Source organism: Corvus hawaiiensis, chromosome 3, assembly GCF_020740725.1.
Source record: "Corvus hawaiiensis isolate bCorHaw1 chromosome 3, bCorHaw1.pri.cur, whole genome shotgun sequence".
Lineage (NCBI taxonomy): Eukaryota > Metazoa > Chordata > Aves > Passeriformes > Corvidae > Corvus > Corvus hawaiiensis.
The window spans coordinates 99,112,671-99,127,011 of NC_063215.1; the positions used below are offsets into that span (position 1 = coordinate 99,112,671).

At 39.2% G+C, this 14,341-nt stretch overlaps 1 protein-coding gene across 7 annotated transcripts in view; it reads right to left on the reverse strand.

Annotated features, from left to right (window-relative positions):
- Positions 1-160: 160 nt before the first annotated feature.
- The window catches only part of RAB3GAP2 (RAB3 GTPase activating non-catalytic protein subunit 2), a 43,811-nt gene continuing 29,630 nt past the window's right edge, over positions 161-14,341 (reverse strand). For 5 of the 7 annotated variants that reach the window (XM_048296746.1, XM_048296748.1, XM_048296745.1 and 2 more), the window contains 15 exons: positions 13,309-13,406; positions 12,642-12,747; positions 11,540-11,700; positions 9,615-9,831; positions 9,083-9,256; positions 8,858-8,964; positions 7,787-7,853; positions 7,090-7,160; positions 5,713-5,748; positions 5,065-5,139; positions 4,609-4,836; positions 3,428-3,517; positions 3,125-3,343; positions 2,362-2,520; positions 161-2,076 (listed from right to left, as the gene is read on the reverse strand). In XM_048296746.1, the coding sequence (XP_048152703.1) occupies positions 1,930-2,076; positions 2,362-2,520; positions 3,125-3,343; positions 3,428-3,517; positions 4,609-4,836; positions 5,065-5,139; positions 5,713-5,748; positions 7,090-7,160; positions 7,787-7,853; positions 8,858-8,964; positions 9,083-9,256; positions 9,615-9,831; positions 11,540-11,700; positions 12,642-12,747; positions 13,309-13,406 (1,955 nt within the window). In that variant the 3' untranslated portion in view covers positions 161-1,929. The remainder of the gene's footprint in view (positions 2,077-2,361; positions 2,521-3,124; positions 3,344-3,427; positions 3,518-4,608; positions 4,837-5,064; positions 5,140-5,712; positions 5,749-7,089; positions 7,161-7,786; positions 7,854-8,857; positions 8,965-9,082; positions 9,257-9,614; positions 9,832-11,539; positions 11,701-12,641; positions 12,748-13,308; positions 13,407-14,341) is intronic. The other 2 variants (XM_048296750.1, XM_048296749.1) reach the window with 1 other exon arrangement.

Genomic DNA, 14,341 nt, shown 5'->3' on the forward strand with positions numbered 1-14,341 from the left:
TTCTGGGGAAGTTCACTTCCATTTAAGTGAAAATCCCCAGTGTTTAATTTTTATACTGACAGCTGGTAGTTCTGCAGAACCCCAGAGAAGCATTCCTCTCTACAATAAACAGAAGAGAAGGTGGTGACCACCATTCCCTAAAAGGAAGGAAAAGACACAATAAAACCTCAAATTTCATTTAATCAATTTACACAAATCCACAGCAAATTAAACACAAATTAGCACTATATACAGAGTATTACTTACAATACATTACAGATTTGATTGGTGTAGTGTGTCAGCTCTGACATGATACTCAGTTACAGTAAATTCCTTTACACAGCTGTACCAGGATAGAGGAATGTAATGCAGCTAAGAAACACTTGGCTTTCCTCAGGTTCCATGATGACCAAATCTCAAGCTCACTCATTTCTGCAGAAGTGTGAGGTGCTGTCAGGCAAGGTGCTCATGGCACCTGTCCAATATTGCCTCTTCCATTTCTCCTTTACAGCCGTTTTAACCTCGGTTATGGAAGGCAGTAGAGAACTGCAATAGAACATAGACCAGGCTGGCACCTGCTGTTACTGCAGTTCTGACTGTTCTTTGCTCCGCCTGTGGGAAGTCAAAACATGCAGTATCAAAGCAAGAAGCCTGCACCAGCTACCTTGGAGTGCAGTGACCAGGAACTGGGGCTGCAGGACAGATGGAGGAGGCTGTGTGGAGCAAGCCAGCTGCATCTTCTTTTTGGGGGGAAGTCAAACCCTTAGATGACAGCAGCACATACTTCAGAAAGATAAGACCCAATTCTAAATTCTGTCTCCAGCAAGGCAGAATATTACAAATGTTTCTTACATATAATGCAGGAGGAGCAGGGTGCAAGATGGAGCTGGTCATTTCAGCTGACAAAGACAAAAAGTTTACACCAATTTCAATTTTCTCTCCTGGCTTCCTTCAGACAAGTATTGAACAGGAGTCACCAATGTGAGATAACCACGTTCAACACCACTCCAGCAGTGAAGATGCCCACTATAGGATTCCCTGTAGGTACTGTAAATAAAGTGGGGGTTTTAAGGCTAAAGTACTCAGTACTATCGATCTTAAGAGAAGTTGGATCAACTTTTTAAGCATTTTTGACTACAAGTTAACATGTGCAGAGATTCATAGCATACTACATCTCCTACAGTGATAAGATGGAGGAACAATCTTACAGTAAGACATTCCTTGACCTACTTAAACTCAGCAGAGCTTAATAATAATGGAGAGGGATGTAAATCCAGTTGTAGCTGAAGCCCAGCACCCCAGAGGCAGCACTGGGAGAGCTGGACTAAAAGATGAGTCCATACTCGTGTCTGGAGAACCAGGTTCTCCTTCCCAGGCTGTTCTCCCTTTGCATAAGGCCCCAGCACGTTTCATCCTACCCCGAGTGCAGCTGTCATTGTCACATAATGCAGTTACAAGGCGTGAGCCCAACACCAGCTCGAGCTTCAGAAAAAGCAGTATTGGCTTTACATGGTAACTTCAGAGACTGAAGTTCTTGGGTCTAATTCTAAAGTTGCTTTTTGAAAACAAATCATACATGGAACATTGAAACTGCAGCAGTTACTGCCAGCATGAAATACAGAATTTCACAGGATGTGATTTTGTTAAGAGACTAAAACTGCTGTCAAATATACCCAATTTAAACAACTGCATAAAGCACTCAAGTCAGAAATAAGTAACAAAGCAGTTCAGATACTGACAAGTGTACTAGAAACTAAACATACTTGTACTAGTGCAGAATTTAAAATATACTCCAATTTAAAATTACCTTCTGAAATTCTGGGATGGGGAGCACTGTTCTTTTTGTTGCTTAACCAGAACCCCATGGGATTTTCTTCCCATGAAGTTCCTGCTCTGTGTAAGACCCTGCCCTGCAGCCCTGTAGAGCAGAAGTGCTCAGCAAGTGCTGGCTCAGTCCGGGATGGCCTCGACGGCCTCGATGAGGTTGAGGGCCAGGCTGTACTGCCCGTGGTTCTCGGGCAGGTGCTCGATCACTTTGCTCACCAGCTTGGCGGTCGTTGCAATTGGCACTTCCACGTTCTGAACTTCCTGGGGGTCCTGTGCGAAACAATAAACTCAGCACCTCAGTCATTTCACAAGTAAGGCCTCCAGAACTTTTATAAGACAGACTGCTAATGTTTATAAACACAATCAAGCTGATGCTTTGACCCATGAAACTGCTTTACCCTCCATGAAACAGAACTACCATGAGGAAAAACTGGGGGGGGGAAAAAAAAAAAAATCTTACTTCCAGGAGTAAGAAAGGGCCATTCAGATGTAATCTCTGTCTTGGTGAACAGGAGCCTCAGAAAATCAACCTGTTTTCCAAACAGTTTCACTTACCATAGCTTTGAGCCAAGTGCACAGTGTTGGAGGAAGCCTGGTGAGGAGCTCCATGCCCTCCTTGATCTGTCCATGGAGCAGGGCGAAGGCCAGCCTCTGCCCAGCCAGGATGAGCAGCTGGGATGCCAGCACTTCTTTGTCAGCCACCTGCAGGAAGGCCTGAAAGCAGAGAAATGTAAGGGACTGAAAACCATTTCAGTGTGACACAGCTCACTAAGCTGGAGGCCTGAACAGCTGTAACAAAAGTCGGTTCTTGATACTAAAAGGACAAATAGCTTTTGAGACTGTTTCTTGTGTTGTGTGTTACTGTAACAAAGCACATTAGTAAGAGCTTCAGAGCAGCTTAGCAGGAGCACAAGATCTGTCTTACAGCCCGACAACATATTCCCCCCTCAAGGAAGGGAAGGGGTTTCTTTGTCCTAAATGTTTTTTCTTTCCTAAAAGACATTACAGGCAAAAAAAGCCAATTCCTGAATTTATCAAATATAATAAAATAAAAAAGGCCATGCTAGTTATGCCAGTAGTGAATTTCTGTCATGTTTCCACTAGTTGCAATACACAGATTCTTATTGGGAAAATGGAAAAATAAACGTAATTATCCGAAAAAGTATTTTTATAGTCTCTGACTTTTCAGCCTGGGGATTTTTTGATCTTGACAAATCTTGTCTAACCCTTCCAGCCATGTTAAGTAAGTAAAAAAGTAATTTTAGCAGAATATACGACAGCATTGTATGTACTAAAAAATGTTAAAACCTCTTCTTACCTCTTCACCAAGATGATCCATCCCGTAACTGTACAGTTCACAGACATAATGCCTTCTGACCAGATCCTCAGAGATCTGAAGATATTGAGCCAGGTCCGCAGCCAAAGTTGGCCAATTCTTCCCCTTTTCAAAAGGAAAATACTCCTCTTCTGAGACCTCTTTGTCCTTCTGTGATGAACACAGTGTTTGAACTGCCGCACTCACAACTTTGAGCAAGAACTTGGAAGCAAAAGTTGCAGGTTACTTCAGGATTATTTGTAACTTCAGAAGTTTAAGAACTTTGAGTACAAAACTTCTGCCTACCTGCTGTCGTATAGATAACATGTTTGGATCCATATCCCCACTAGGCAGCAGCTGAATTGATGTAAGGTCTTTGAAAAATGCATTTTTGCCCTAAAATTGAGAACCAAAGACAGGCCTCAGGGAAACAGGGCAATACAACAAATCTGCTTTGATCCAATACTAAGCAGCCCACTTATTTCTTAAATTTATTTTGTACTGCATCTTCTATTTTGCTCACAGAGCAAATGGAAACCTTGTGGAAGTGAAGGCAAAAAGAGAATGGCTAAGAGTAATAGTTGTATGTAAAAGAATGGAAGCACAGAAATAGGATCTGATTTTACTCGAGACATAATATGCACTCTTAAATGACAAAAGGTAATATAATGCTTTCTGCTAACAGATTAAAAAAATATATAAAACCAATGGAACTTGACCTGTGGTAAAATGCTAAAATCAGACTCAAATGTTTCATGATAACTTGCAGACAAGAGTCTATGGCAAAAGGAAAGTAATAGTCTGCATTCATAAAATTTCAGTAAATCATTTAGAAAAAATCTGAACAGTATTACAGCACTAAATCATATTCTCCACAGCAGGAATTAAATCAGTCTACACCAGTACTTCGTGTTTAAATTCTATTAGAATTGCAGTGTGCTTATGACAGGAGGAGGAAAGCTCAATTTTTGGCATCAGGATCAAGCTCTGGTTGTAATGTAATGCACTTTAAATGCAGCAGCTTTTTAAAGTGGTTTATATGGGTTAAATGACAAATTGTTTATCCTCTTTGAGATGCTCAGAATTCTGGAATAAACATCAGCAATAATGGATACAACAGTGACACTAACATTTCTGACCTTTAAATATTTATGTTGCCACTGGTCTGGCACTTCTCAAAGCAACCAGAAAAACCTGTCATCCAGTGTTCTGACCATGCAGTACTTTCAGGCCACTTAATAATTAAAGAGCTGGTCTTCATGCAACTGAGGTCACTATAAATCTTTTACTCATAAGGAAACTCACCAAGTTTGTGTCTCTGCCTGAATTCTGGTGACAACTTCATTAATGCACCACAGTGGACTAAAGGCTTTCATAAAATCACACAGGAGCTGCTCCAAGTGCGAAAGCCAGCAAATATCCCAGATACCAAAAGGAAGGGAGTATTAAATATGGTAATATTTCATTATCTGCTTTCAAAGCCATACCTTGCTGTCAAACAGTGACAGTGGCTTCACATCCTTCAAGGAGAGCCTCATGATGGCATAGAGGACAGTGCACAGCACGAACTGGTGCTCCACCAGCGGGTAGTGGATGCGCTTCTGCTCCAGGGCCAGCTCCACAATGGACACCGGGCCCTCCACCGACACCCAGGCGTCCTCAGTGTCCAGCACAGGGGCCTGCATTTCATCACTGCTCACATCTGCCTGCCACAGCAACACACGACAGACACACACACTAAACACCTCCTACACTGGCCTGCTCTGCAAAGCCTTCGAGCACAAGTGCTCTGCAGTGAAATTAAGAAGAAATTTTCATGTAGTTTAGAATATCATTAATATTTGTCTGAACTTAACAGTACAGGAATTAGTATAACCACAGTCTTCAAAAATAGATTTTAACCCATTAGTTCCTTGCTTTCAATGGGAAAAATAAAAACTTACCTCTAGCAAAGTTTGCAGAAGTTCTGAACAGCAGCCAAGAAAAGCTGTCATTGCTGCGTCACTCATCCCTACATCCTGGTAACAAACAGTAAAATTTAAATTGTTTTAGCTGGAATTGAAACAGGCTTGAATTAGCTCTGTATGTTTGAGAAGACAGTTGTTGACATAAAATACATAGTTCAGCTCAGTTTCTTAACCAGTTATATTTAAATGTAAACAAATACCTACTGAAGTACAACAAAGAATTAAAATAACAGGAAAATTTGGAATAAAGTTAAATGTAGCCATTTACAATACTGTATCTCCAACAAAGACTGAATCAAGCAACACCACCTAGTAAATTGAATTTTCTGATCATATCAGTTGTCTTCCAAGTAAGTTTTAACTAATGATATTATGCATGAAAAATAATAGTAATTTGTCATCTTATAGTCTCAAGCCTGCCCTCAGTAACATTTGAAGTTGTACTACTGTTCTAATATGCTCTTTCAGATACAAATTTTAAGAAGTATAAATCAATTGTAACATTGCCTCTAGGGCTACATTTTGAATTTTTTTGAAACTTTCAAAAATGAATCACAAACCAGTATTAAATTTAAGACATTTCTAATTATTTGTTCCCACTCAGACAAAAGTAGTATTACTTGCCCGTCTGCATAATCTGTCCTTTGGAGCTTTTCCAACCTGTTTTTACAAAAAAACCATAAAATGTATCACAACTAAATAATTGTCATTATAATATCTGTTTCTCACATTTTAACCTTTTATTACTATTTTCTCAATACAAAATGAGAAAATAGCTCATTGCAGCTACATGATGCAGCACATTGCATATCTTGCTTTCAACAGAAGACTTGATACAGATTGTAAAGGAATGAACAACACTGATGCCCATACTTAGTTCATCCTTCTTAAAGCCTGGGATTAGAACTAAGGCCCCAAGGGCCTCATTCAAATCTCAGAGACTGCTAAGAAATTCCCAGTGATTTCTACAATGCAGAACTAAAGCTGTAACACCAAGCATCATATTAAAAAGGAACTAGTTAGTTAATAAAAACCTCTCTCTCTTCTCCTGCTGGTGTTAACCCAGGTAGAAGAGTTATGGTGAAGGATTTGCATAAAGGCATGCAGGAAAACTGGAAAAGGGTTTTTGCAGAAGCAACACCTACTACAATGTACACAACTGAGCCTGTTTGCTGAAAGGAACCAGGAAGAGGATATTCTCCAGTTCTTAGAGAGCTAAACAAAAAGCAAAGGCAGAAAATGAGAGGAGCAAAGGAGAAGGAAAAGAGAAGACAAGACAGCAAATTCTTGCAGTTTTTTGTTGGGAGTTTTATTCTTTTTTTTAAGTCACTGTCCACTTACTAGGAGCACTCTTTCTAAACTGCCTTCCAGTAAACAGACCCACTGCATAGTTATAAGCATGAAAAACCTGAAGCTTAGCAGGGACAAGAGATTGCTCAAATTCAAAGCAAACAAGCTACATACTAGAATAATAAAAGCTGATTCACAAAAGTAGCAATAGTTAAAAGTGTTCAACAACATCCACAAAATCTTCTGTATTTTGCACAATAAGAGTTCTTGTATATGAAATCTGGACTCGTGGTAGATTCTTGGTAGTAACTTACCGGGAAACAGGCAGAGGGAAAACCCTTTAAGATATTTATTGTTTTCTGACAAATTTTTATATATGCACACACAGACAGTTTTAAACTCTTTCATGAATATTTCTTATTTAGCAATTACAAGCTAAAACTGCACTTAAGTCTTCAGAACACATCACTCAGTATTGATCAGCTGCCTCCAGTTAATCATCCAACAGATCTGATATGTTAAAATATGCATTCTTTCATCAATTCCAAAAGTTAGCTACATAATAAACCAGATAAACAGTGGTGATTTGCATAGTTAAATCAAAGATATTCCAAATACTTTTTAAAACAAAAAGCCACAATAAAATTGTTTATAAATACCAGTTTCACTTTTCAGTTATTAACAAAAGCAGCCTCAAGATACTGCACTCACCTTGTCCATAAGATATGTAGCAGAAGAAAGCCTTTTTACTATGAATGTATTCCACATCATCAGAGCAATACCTAGAAAAATCACAGACTTGTAAACTCCAGGTGAATAGAAAAGGGATCTTACAAGATGGCGAACAAAACAAGAAGGAATTGTGAGTTACCCTCACTGCTTTATATCTGGAATTTAGATTTCTCAGGAGGAGACTACACTGGTGATCAAATAGAGTCATAAGTGCAATTAAGATCTTGTTAAAAATATGATATTATGCAGACTGGGTTAAACATTTTAAGTACACAGCAAGAGAGCACCTTATTTCCATACATAAGTAGTCTACAAAAAAAATGCTCATCACCTTCATTGAAACAGGGTATCAAGAGATGCATGAGAAGTAATTGACTGCAACTGACGTTTCACTATTTAAATAAAAGTAAAAAATCATTTCAGAGCAATTTTATTTTAAAATGCTTTTAGTTAAACACATCAACTTTATCTAACTAACTTATGTTCACAGTTGTGATGGAAACCCAGTTGAGCCATGGAAGAGAGAAGCGTAAATGTCAGCAGGAAGTTTTGGGGTGGTTTTGAGACAAAATGGCCATTGCTATTATGAACTGCATTCATTTACTTTAGTCAACAAACATCCGTTCTGTTTCACAATTTCAACAAAGATAGTTTTTACTAAGAGCTTTGCACTTACCATGCTGAATGTGAGCATTAATGATGCATTTTAGATGATCTATAGACCTATTGAGAAAACATGCTTCCTTATGGAAAAAAAATAAATAAAAGTACAAGTTAATACATTATTCAAAACTTGGTTTAAATGTAAATTATTAATTCTTAAAAGGCCCAGGTAGATTGTCTTAAAGCTCCTTCTTTGACAGTTATAAGACTTGTAAGTTACTCTGCTGTTGCAATCTTCTCTACCAGTATCTGACAAACACATGTACATGGCAAAGTTTGTTTCAGTCATCATGAAACAAACTGTAATTTCAGGGGGTTTTTTAGTATAAGTACTGCTAACATAATGTTTGCTGAAAGACATCTCCACTGACTACAGTCAGTTTTCAAATACAAAATCCATTTCTGATAGAAAGATTAATTTTTACTCAATTTTGTGATGATGGAGTAAGTTTTTAACAATCTCAGAGGAACCTTTTATTCTACATCAAGTTATGTGGCACACGTCTAAGGAGCACTGATTTAGCTTTTAACATCATCTGAACTTAGGACAACCTTTTCCACTAGAGAAACTACAGAACAGCTGAGGAAGAGGAGGAATTTTTTTTTTCTTTCTTATGACAACTCCCAGCAGTGGCCAGGGAATCTGAGAACATTCAAGAAATCCCTCTTTCCTCCTTAAATTGAACGGCTTCTGGTCTAAAAAATTTAGTATTCTGTGATTTGTTTAAGCATACTTAGAACAGAGAAAAGTCCCCTCTATTTTGCAGTACCTTAACTGCTCTGTATGTGCAGTACATACAGCCAGAAACCTTTTTCAAACTGAACCTGGTTTCCACACTCCTAGTTTTGAGAATCTGGCAGCTTTGAAACATACAGTCCTGGCCTTGTGAGGTGCTGTTCAGCCTCGGGACATACTCTCGTTTTCTCAATTCAATTTCCACTAGCCACTTACACAGGAAAATTGTACCTAGTAACTGCTTTCAAAGCCAGTCTTATTAATGTTTTTCTGAACTACCAGAAACTTGTGAGACTGCTTCTATCGAGTTGGTCTTAACCATTATTCCCTGCAATGACATTTTCTTACCTCTGGGTCCTTATTCCACTGCACTACACATTCCCAAGAGCAATGTGCATGGAGTACATCCACTTCAAGACTACATGGAAATTGTTGATATGCTACCTGCAGCAGCTCTAGAAAAAAAGAATCTAAAGTTAGAAGACAGACCTCTTCCCACTAAAATTTCTGCTACTTCACAGCAGCAGTCTCTGCAGACTTTTATAATTTAAAAAGTTCATGTTATTTTCTTACCTAGGATTCTTTCCAAGCCTGTAGCTGTTTCTGGCTCCTGAAGAAAGATATTATTATGCGTTTCTACAGATTCTTCAGTACTATCTGTATTGTTTTTGTACTGGGCCACATTCAGTATAATAGGACTGAAGCCTTGCTTAAAAACCCACTTCGCTACAGTGTCAGCAATACCTCCTAGGATATTGAAAAGAAAAGTATCAGGTAGAGTCAATGTATTGCAGATTATTTATGGCTCAGAATCTAAGGATAACAGACAATACAGGAGTTTTAACTACTACCTTAATTACATAAGAGTAACTCTACCAATTAAAAAACTTCCTAATCAACTGATCAGAAGCTTACAATGCAGTTTTTACAATAATAGCTTTTTACAACTTTAAAGCAATGTTCTACATGATTTGCATTGGTTTTTAAATTAAGACTGGTATCCAGCAGAACAAGTTCCAGTGCAGAATACATCATTAAAGAGGTAAGGATGGCTCAGAAGTCTATTAGAAAGAAAATCAACAATCTCTCTAAGAAAAATATGTACCTTTTCCAGCTTCAAGTAATTTCTTAACAGACAGTCTGCCCAAAGGCTCAGTCTGGAGGGATGATACTCTTTTTGTCCTTTTGGTCACTTTGCTGTGCAGTAGTGTTTGAAGTATCAGGCAATCCTCTAACTGTTTCAGCAGAAGTTTCCAATATTCAGTATCAAGGGAAAGTGCTTCCCAGGATTCCGTGTCTGAACCTACAATTATTTGGGAAAACTAACAGAACGTATGATCTGGTTTAGGTCTGCTCATTTTAAAGCAGCACAAATTTGTTCATAAAAATTGCATAGCATTAAAATTCAAAGCTATATCCCAAGAGCTACTGCATTTTAAAGAATAATTTACTTCAAAGTATGCATTAACTATTATGCAAAGATCAATTAAAATCCCACATTGCTCACAAGTTACACAGATCCTTAAATAAAAGCCTAAAAGAAATAAAAGGACCTGAAGGATCATCTTACAGTCCCATTTTTAAGTTCATATTTAACTGGAAAATGGGTTAGAATACCTAAAAAAATATTTAACTTTAAATCCTGCACTATATGTAAACCTTCTCCAAATATATGACTAATCCACCTACATTTCCATTTCCTATCATATTAAAAAAAATATATCATGTATCCAGAAATACTGGATCCCACCACATGGCAGTCTGTGCATTATTTTGATAATGCTCATCTTTATCAGCAAATTCTCTGCCAGGAAGCCCAAGAATCTTTCCAGATTGGTAGGGGGGGGAAAAAAAAAGCAGAACTGGAGAAAAAGGTACAAAGAGAGCATGTGTGTAAAGGATACTATGTTGCAAAAAACCAACATCTCTATTTTGCAACACTGACAATTTTGATAAACAAAATTGCAACAGTTAAGGGGAGCGTGCAAAAATACTAAAACACTTCCTAGTGATCTAGTTAAAATTTATAAGGTAGACACGATTAGAGGGCTGGAGCACCTCTCCTATGAAGACAGGCTAAGAGAGTTGGGATTGTTCTGCCTGGAAGAGAAAAGGCTCCAGGGTGCCCTTATTGCAGCCTTTCAGTACCTAAAGGGGTCTACTGGAAAGGGAATTTTTACAAGGGCAGGTAGTGATAGGACAAGGGGAAATGGCTTTAAAGAAAAATAAGGAGGTTTAGATTAGCTGTTAGGAAGAAATTCTTTACTGTGAGGGTGGTGGGCACAGATTGTCCAGAGAAGCTGTGGATGGCCCCTTCCCTGGAAGTGTTCAAGGCCAAGGTAATGATGCTCTTGAGCAACCTGGTCTAGTGGGAGATGTCCCTGCCCACGGCAGCAGGGGGTGAAACCAGATGAGCTTTAAAGTGCCTTCCAAGCCAAACCATTCTCTGGTTCTATTTACAAGACTGAACATCACCTACATCCCATCTAATCTGTTCAGACACATCTGCCTGGTGCTGTTTGGAAATGGAATAATGTTTTCCATCTTGAATTGTAATGCTGTATGCAATTTCACAGCCTTAATCACAACTTGGTAAAGAGATTTATTGCCAAGAAAATCAAGCATCCATCTTGTTAAGAAGGAATAGTAACATAGGTACTACAAAAATTCAACAGTATACTTAAAAAAAAAGAAATCACAAGTATATTAAAATAAGTTTACCATCCAAAGCTCAGTGGAATTCTCAAATTTATGTGGAAAGTATGTAGGCTTTAAGTTTGTCAACATAATTTGCTATCAAGAGAGAAACTTAATGTACAGTTTCTATATTTAAATATGTTTAGTAAATAATCTTAATTAATCTCAACATAATGTTCTTCAAGTTTAAATGCAAATTTTCAGGCTTGCAGGATGGCACGCTTGTGCCCAGGTCGGAATGAGCACAAATGCTGAGGATGTTACTGTTGCCAAGACAGTTCCACGGAACTGCTCCAGTAACTAGAAGAGAGGGGGCGGTGTGAGCTGAGTTACCTTTCTCTCCGTCACGCTGTCGATGATCTGTGCAGTTACAGAGTGTCCCACGTGAGCGGACAGCAGGGCAGCCGCGTTGTTTTCGGACTGAACGCAGGCCGTGCGCATCTGCTGCCACCAGGGGGACACCGACTGCGTGTCCCAGGACTCGTCTATAGCGACTGCAGGCAAAGGGAGAGCAGGAAACGCAGCTTGGGTCATCGTGCAGGAGCAACCAACCCCACAACCAGCACTCGTGAACACAGCTTGTCCATCAGGAGCAATTTCTGATTACGTGATCACTTTCTAGATATGTAGGACACTGGTTCTGGAGTGTAACTCAAGTTTAAAATAGAACGTGAATTACTCATTCCCAAAACTCATTTGTAGCAAATAGATAATAGATCTGAATCACTGGAGAGCAACCCTGCTGCACGCTTACAAGATCTAAGGGATATTGCACTTCACAATGCAGACAGATTCATTTGTGATTCCAAGATGCCACACATATTCAATGCACTCAAGCTGTTTCCCCTCAGGCTACCTTGTGTTCAGCAGCATTAATTTATTCAGACAGCAGCAGTAGCTTATTCATACTTTCAGTTTCAAGCTGATAATGCTGCTCTGTGGTGAAGGAGACAATAAGGAAACCTGGCACAGACTTATCCACATCAGCTGCACGTGTGGTAGGAGAATCAGTATCTATTCATATGTACAACATATGTACAACCTAATCCAAATTATGGCAAACTGACTTTATAGAGTACTCAAGTTACAGAGACGTTCAGTATACAAATGCTGATAAAGTAACAGTGTCTCAAGGATGTCTGAGAGCCAGTCAGCACAAATTAAAGAGATGAGACTATACATTCAAAATATGTGAGGGAAGTGAGCTGGACAGCCACGATCTGGTGCCAAACAGGAGTTGTGTCAACTTAGTGTAGAGTGAGAGTGAAAACATGGCATGATTAGTTAGTCCATGAACATGCAGCATCTAGTTATGCTGCATAATTTGTGAGAGGGGTTTTGAAAACCCAAAGTGATAATACAGCCTAGTCAGTGTAGAAAATTTCTAATAATAATAACTGCGGTTGCCTTTAAGTATTCCAAATGCATATCTCACCTTTCATTTTGCTCAGAAGTGACAGCATAGAGTGAAGGCAACTGACAGAATCTGGTTTGTCTAGAATATCCTTTTCCTTGGAAAGCCATAAATTGAGAAGGAGTGACTGTAAAAAAAGAGAATATGGAATTGAAGCAGTAAAATGGAAGGCTAATATTGCAACACACCTAATGCAAACAGTTTCTCAAACAAGTTTTGTGTCAAAGAGTAAAAATGCTATGTCCATGAACCATTATATTAACATAGCAAGTTAAAAATATATGGCACAATGCACTCTAAGACAGATTTTGAAATTAAATAATGCAATCAGTAGGTTTAATTAGGAAGACATTCTACAAAACACTCCCTTTTGAAGGTTCAACTTGGCAAACATTAGTAGTTATTAATATTACAGTTGAAAATTTTACAACACTTGTAGTCCTTAATGCATATTCCAGACATTCCCACTAGAATACCCACATTTCCTACTAGAATATTTCCTTTTTTTCTTTGATATCTTTTAACTGGGAAATGCAAATATGAGCAACTGAAGAACTGAATACGTGGGTAATTTGAACACAGCCTGAATACAGCAGTAATCCAAGGGTCAACATGCAGAAATTTTCCTTTCAAAGTTTTGTTTCAAAATACTAAATCAAATTTTTGAAGTATGTAGTAAACATCTTACCAACAAGGTTTGTGGGCTAAAACCTGCTGATTCCAGAGCATGACACATTTCCTCTGTGGAACTCTCCCCACACAAACACTTCCAGAAGAAAAAGCTGCCTGAAGCAAGAATTAGTAGACATTATGAACAGCATCTAAAACCACAATCCCTCTCCTTACACTTATACAAAAGGCAATCTATTGATCAGGTCCCACTGAGAGCAATACAAAGGAACAAGTTACATTCAGAATCACCTGATGTTCACCTGCTTTCCAGGTTAAACCACAACAGTCTTTTCTAAAGCCCAACAAGGGGCACAGAGGGTTGAGATAATGACAGATCTGACCAGAGCATGTTGAAACAAATTTGTCATAATCATTCATTACATTACTTTAATAGTCAGTGGTCATAATGCTGATGGATTTGTTGCCAGAGCTGTGTTAAGTGACATGTAAATTGCTGTAAACATTCCGTGTTGTGCTCTACCACCCCAGGGGGTTTGGTTCGGGTTATCAGGTACTGTGCAATGCTGGCTCATGGCACGGTAAGATCCGTGCGGTGACACCGATCTGCGTTTGGCCTCAGCCCCGCCACCAGCTCCGGCCCTCGGGTGCCATCCAGTGGGAACGATTCGCGATTACACCTTTGCTCCTCCAAGGGCCCATCCGGGGCCAAATGCCTTCCTACACCTCGCCCTTCTGCAGCCGAATTACCATCATTCTGCTCAACACTGCTCGGTGTAGTCAAAGGGAAGAGAAGACCTCTGGATCTGATGGGAAAGTGACAGTCACTGTGGCTACTCCGAACCCAGCAACAGGCACAATGGCTGAGCTAGAAAACCAGCCTGACACTGAACCACTGCCAACTCTACAAGAAGAAACACTGGAAGTCAGCTCACTCAGCAGAAGGAACAGGAAAAGGAAGCGGATGAGGCAGGCTATTCCAAAGCAAGGCCAGCATGAGAGCAGTAGAATGAGGTGGTCACTACTCAGGAAGGAAGAAGAGGAAGAACTTGTAAATGAGACAGTAACCAAAAAATCCCTATCCCTGAGGG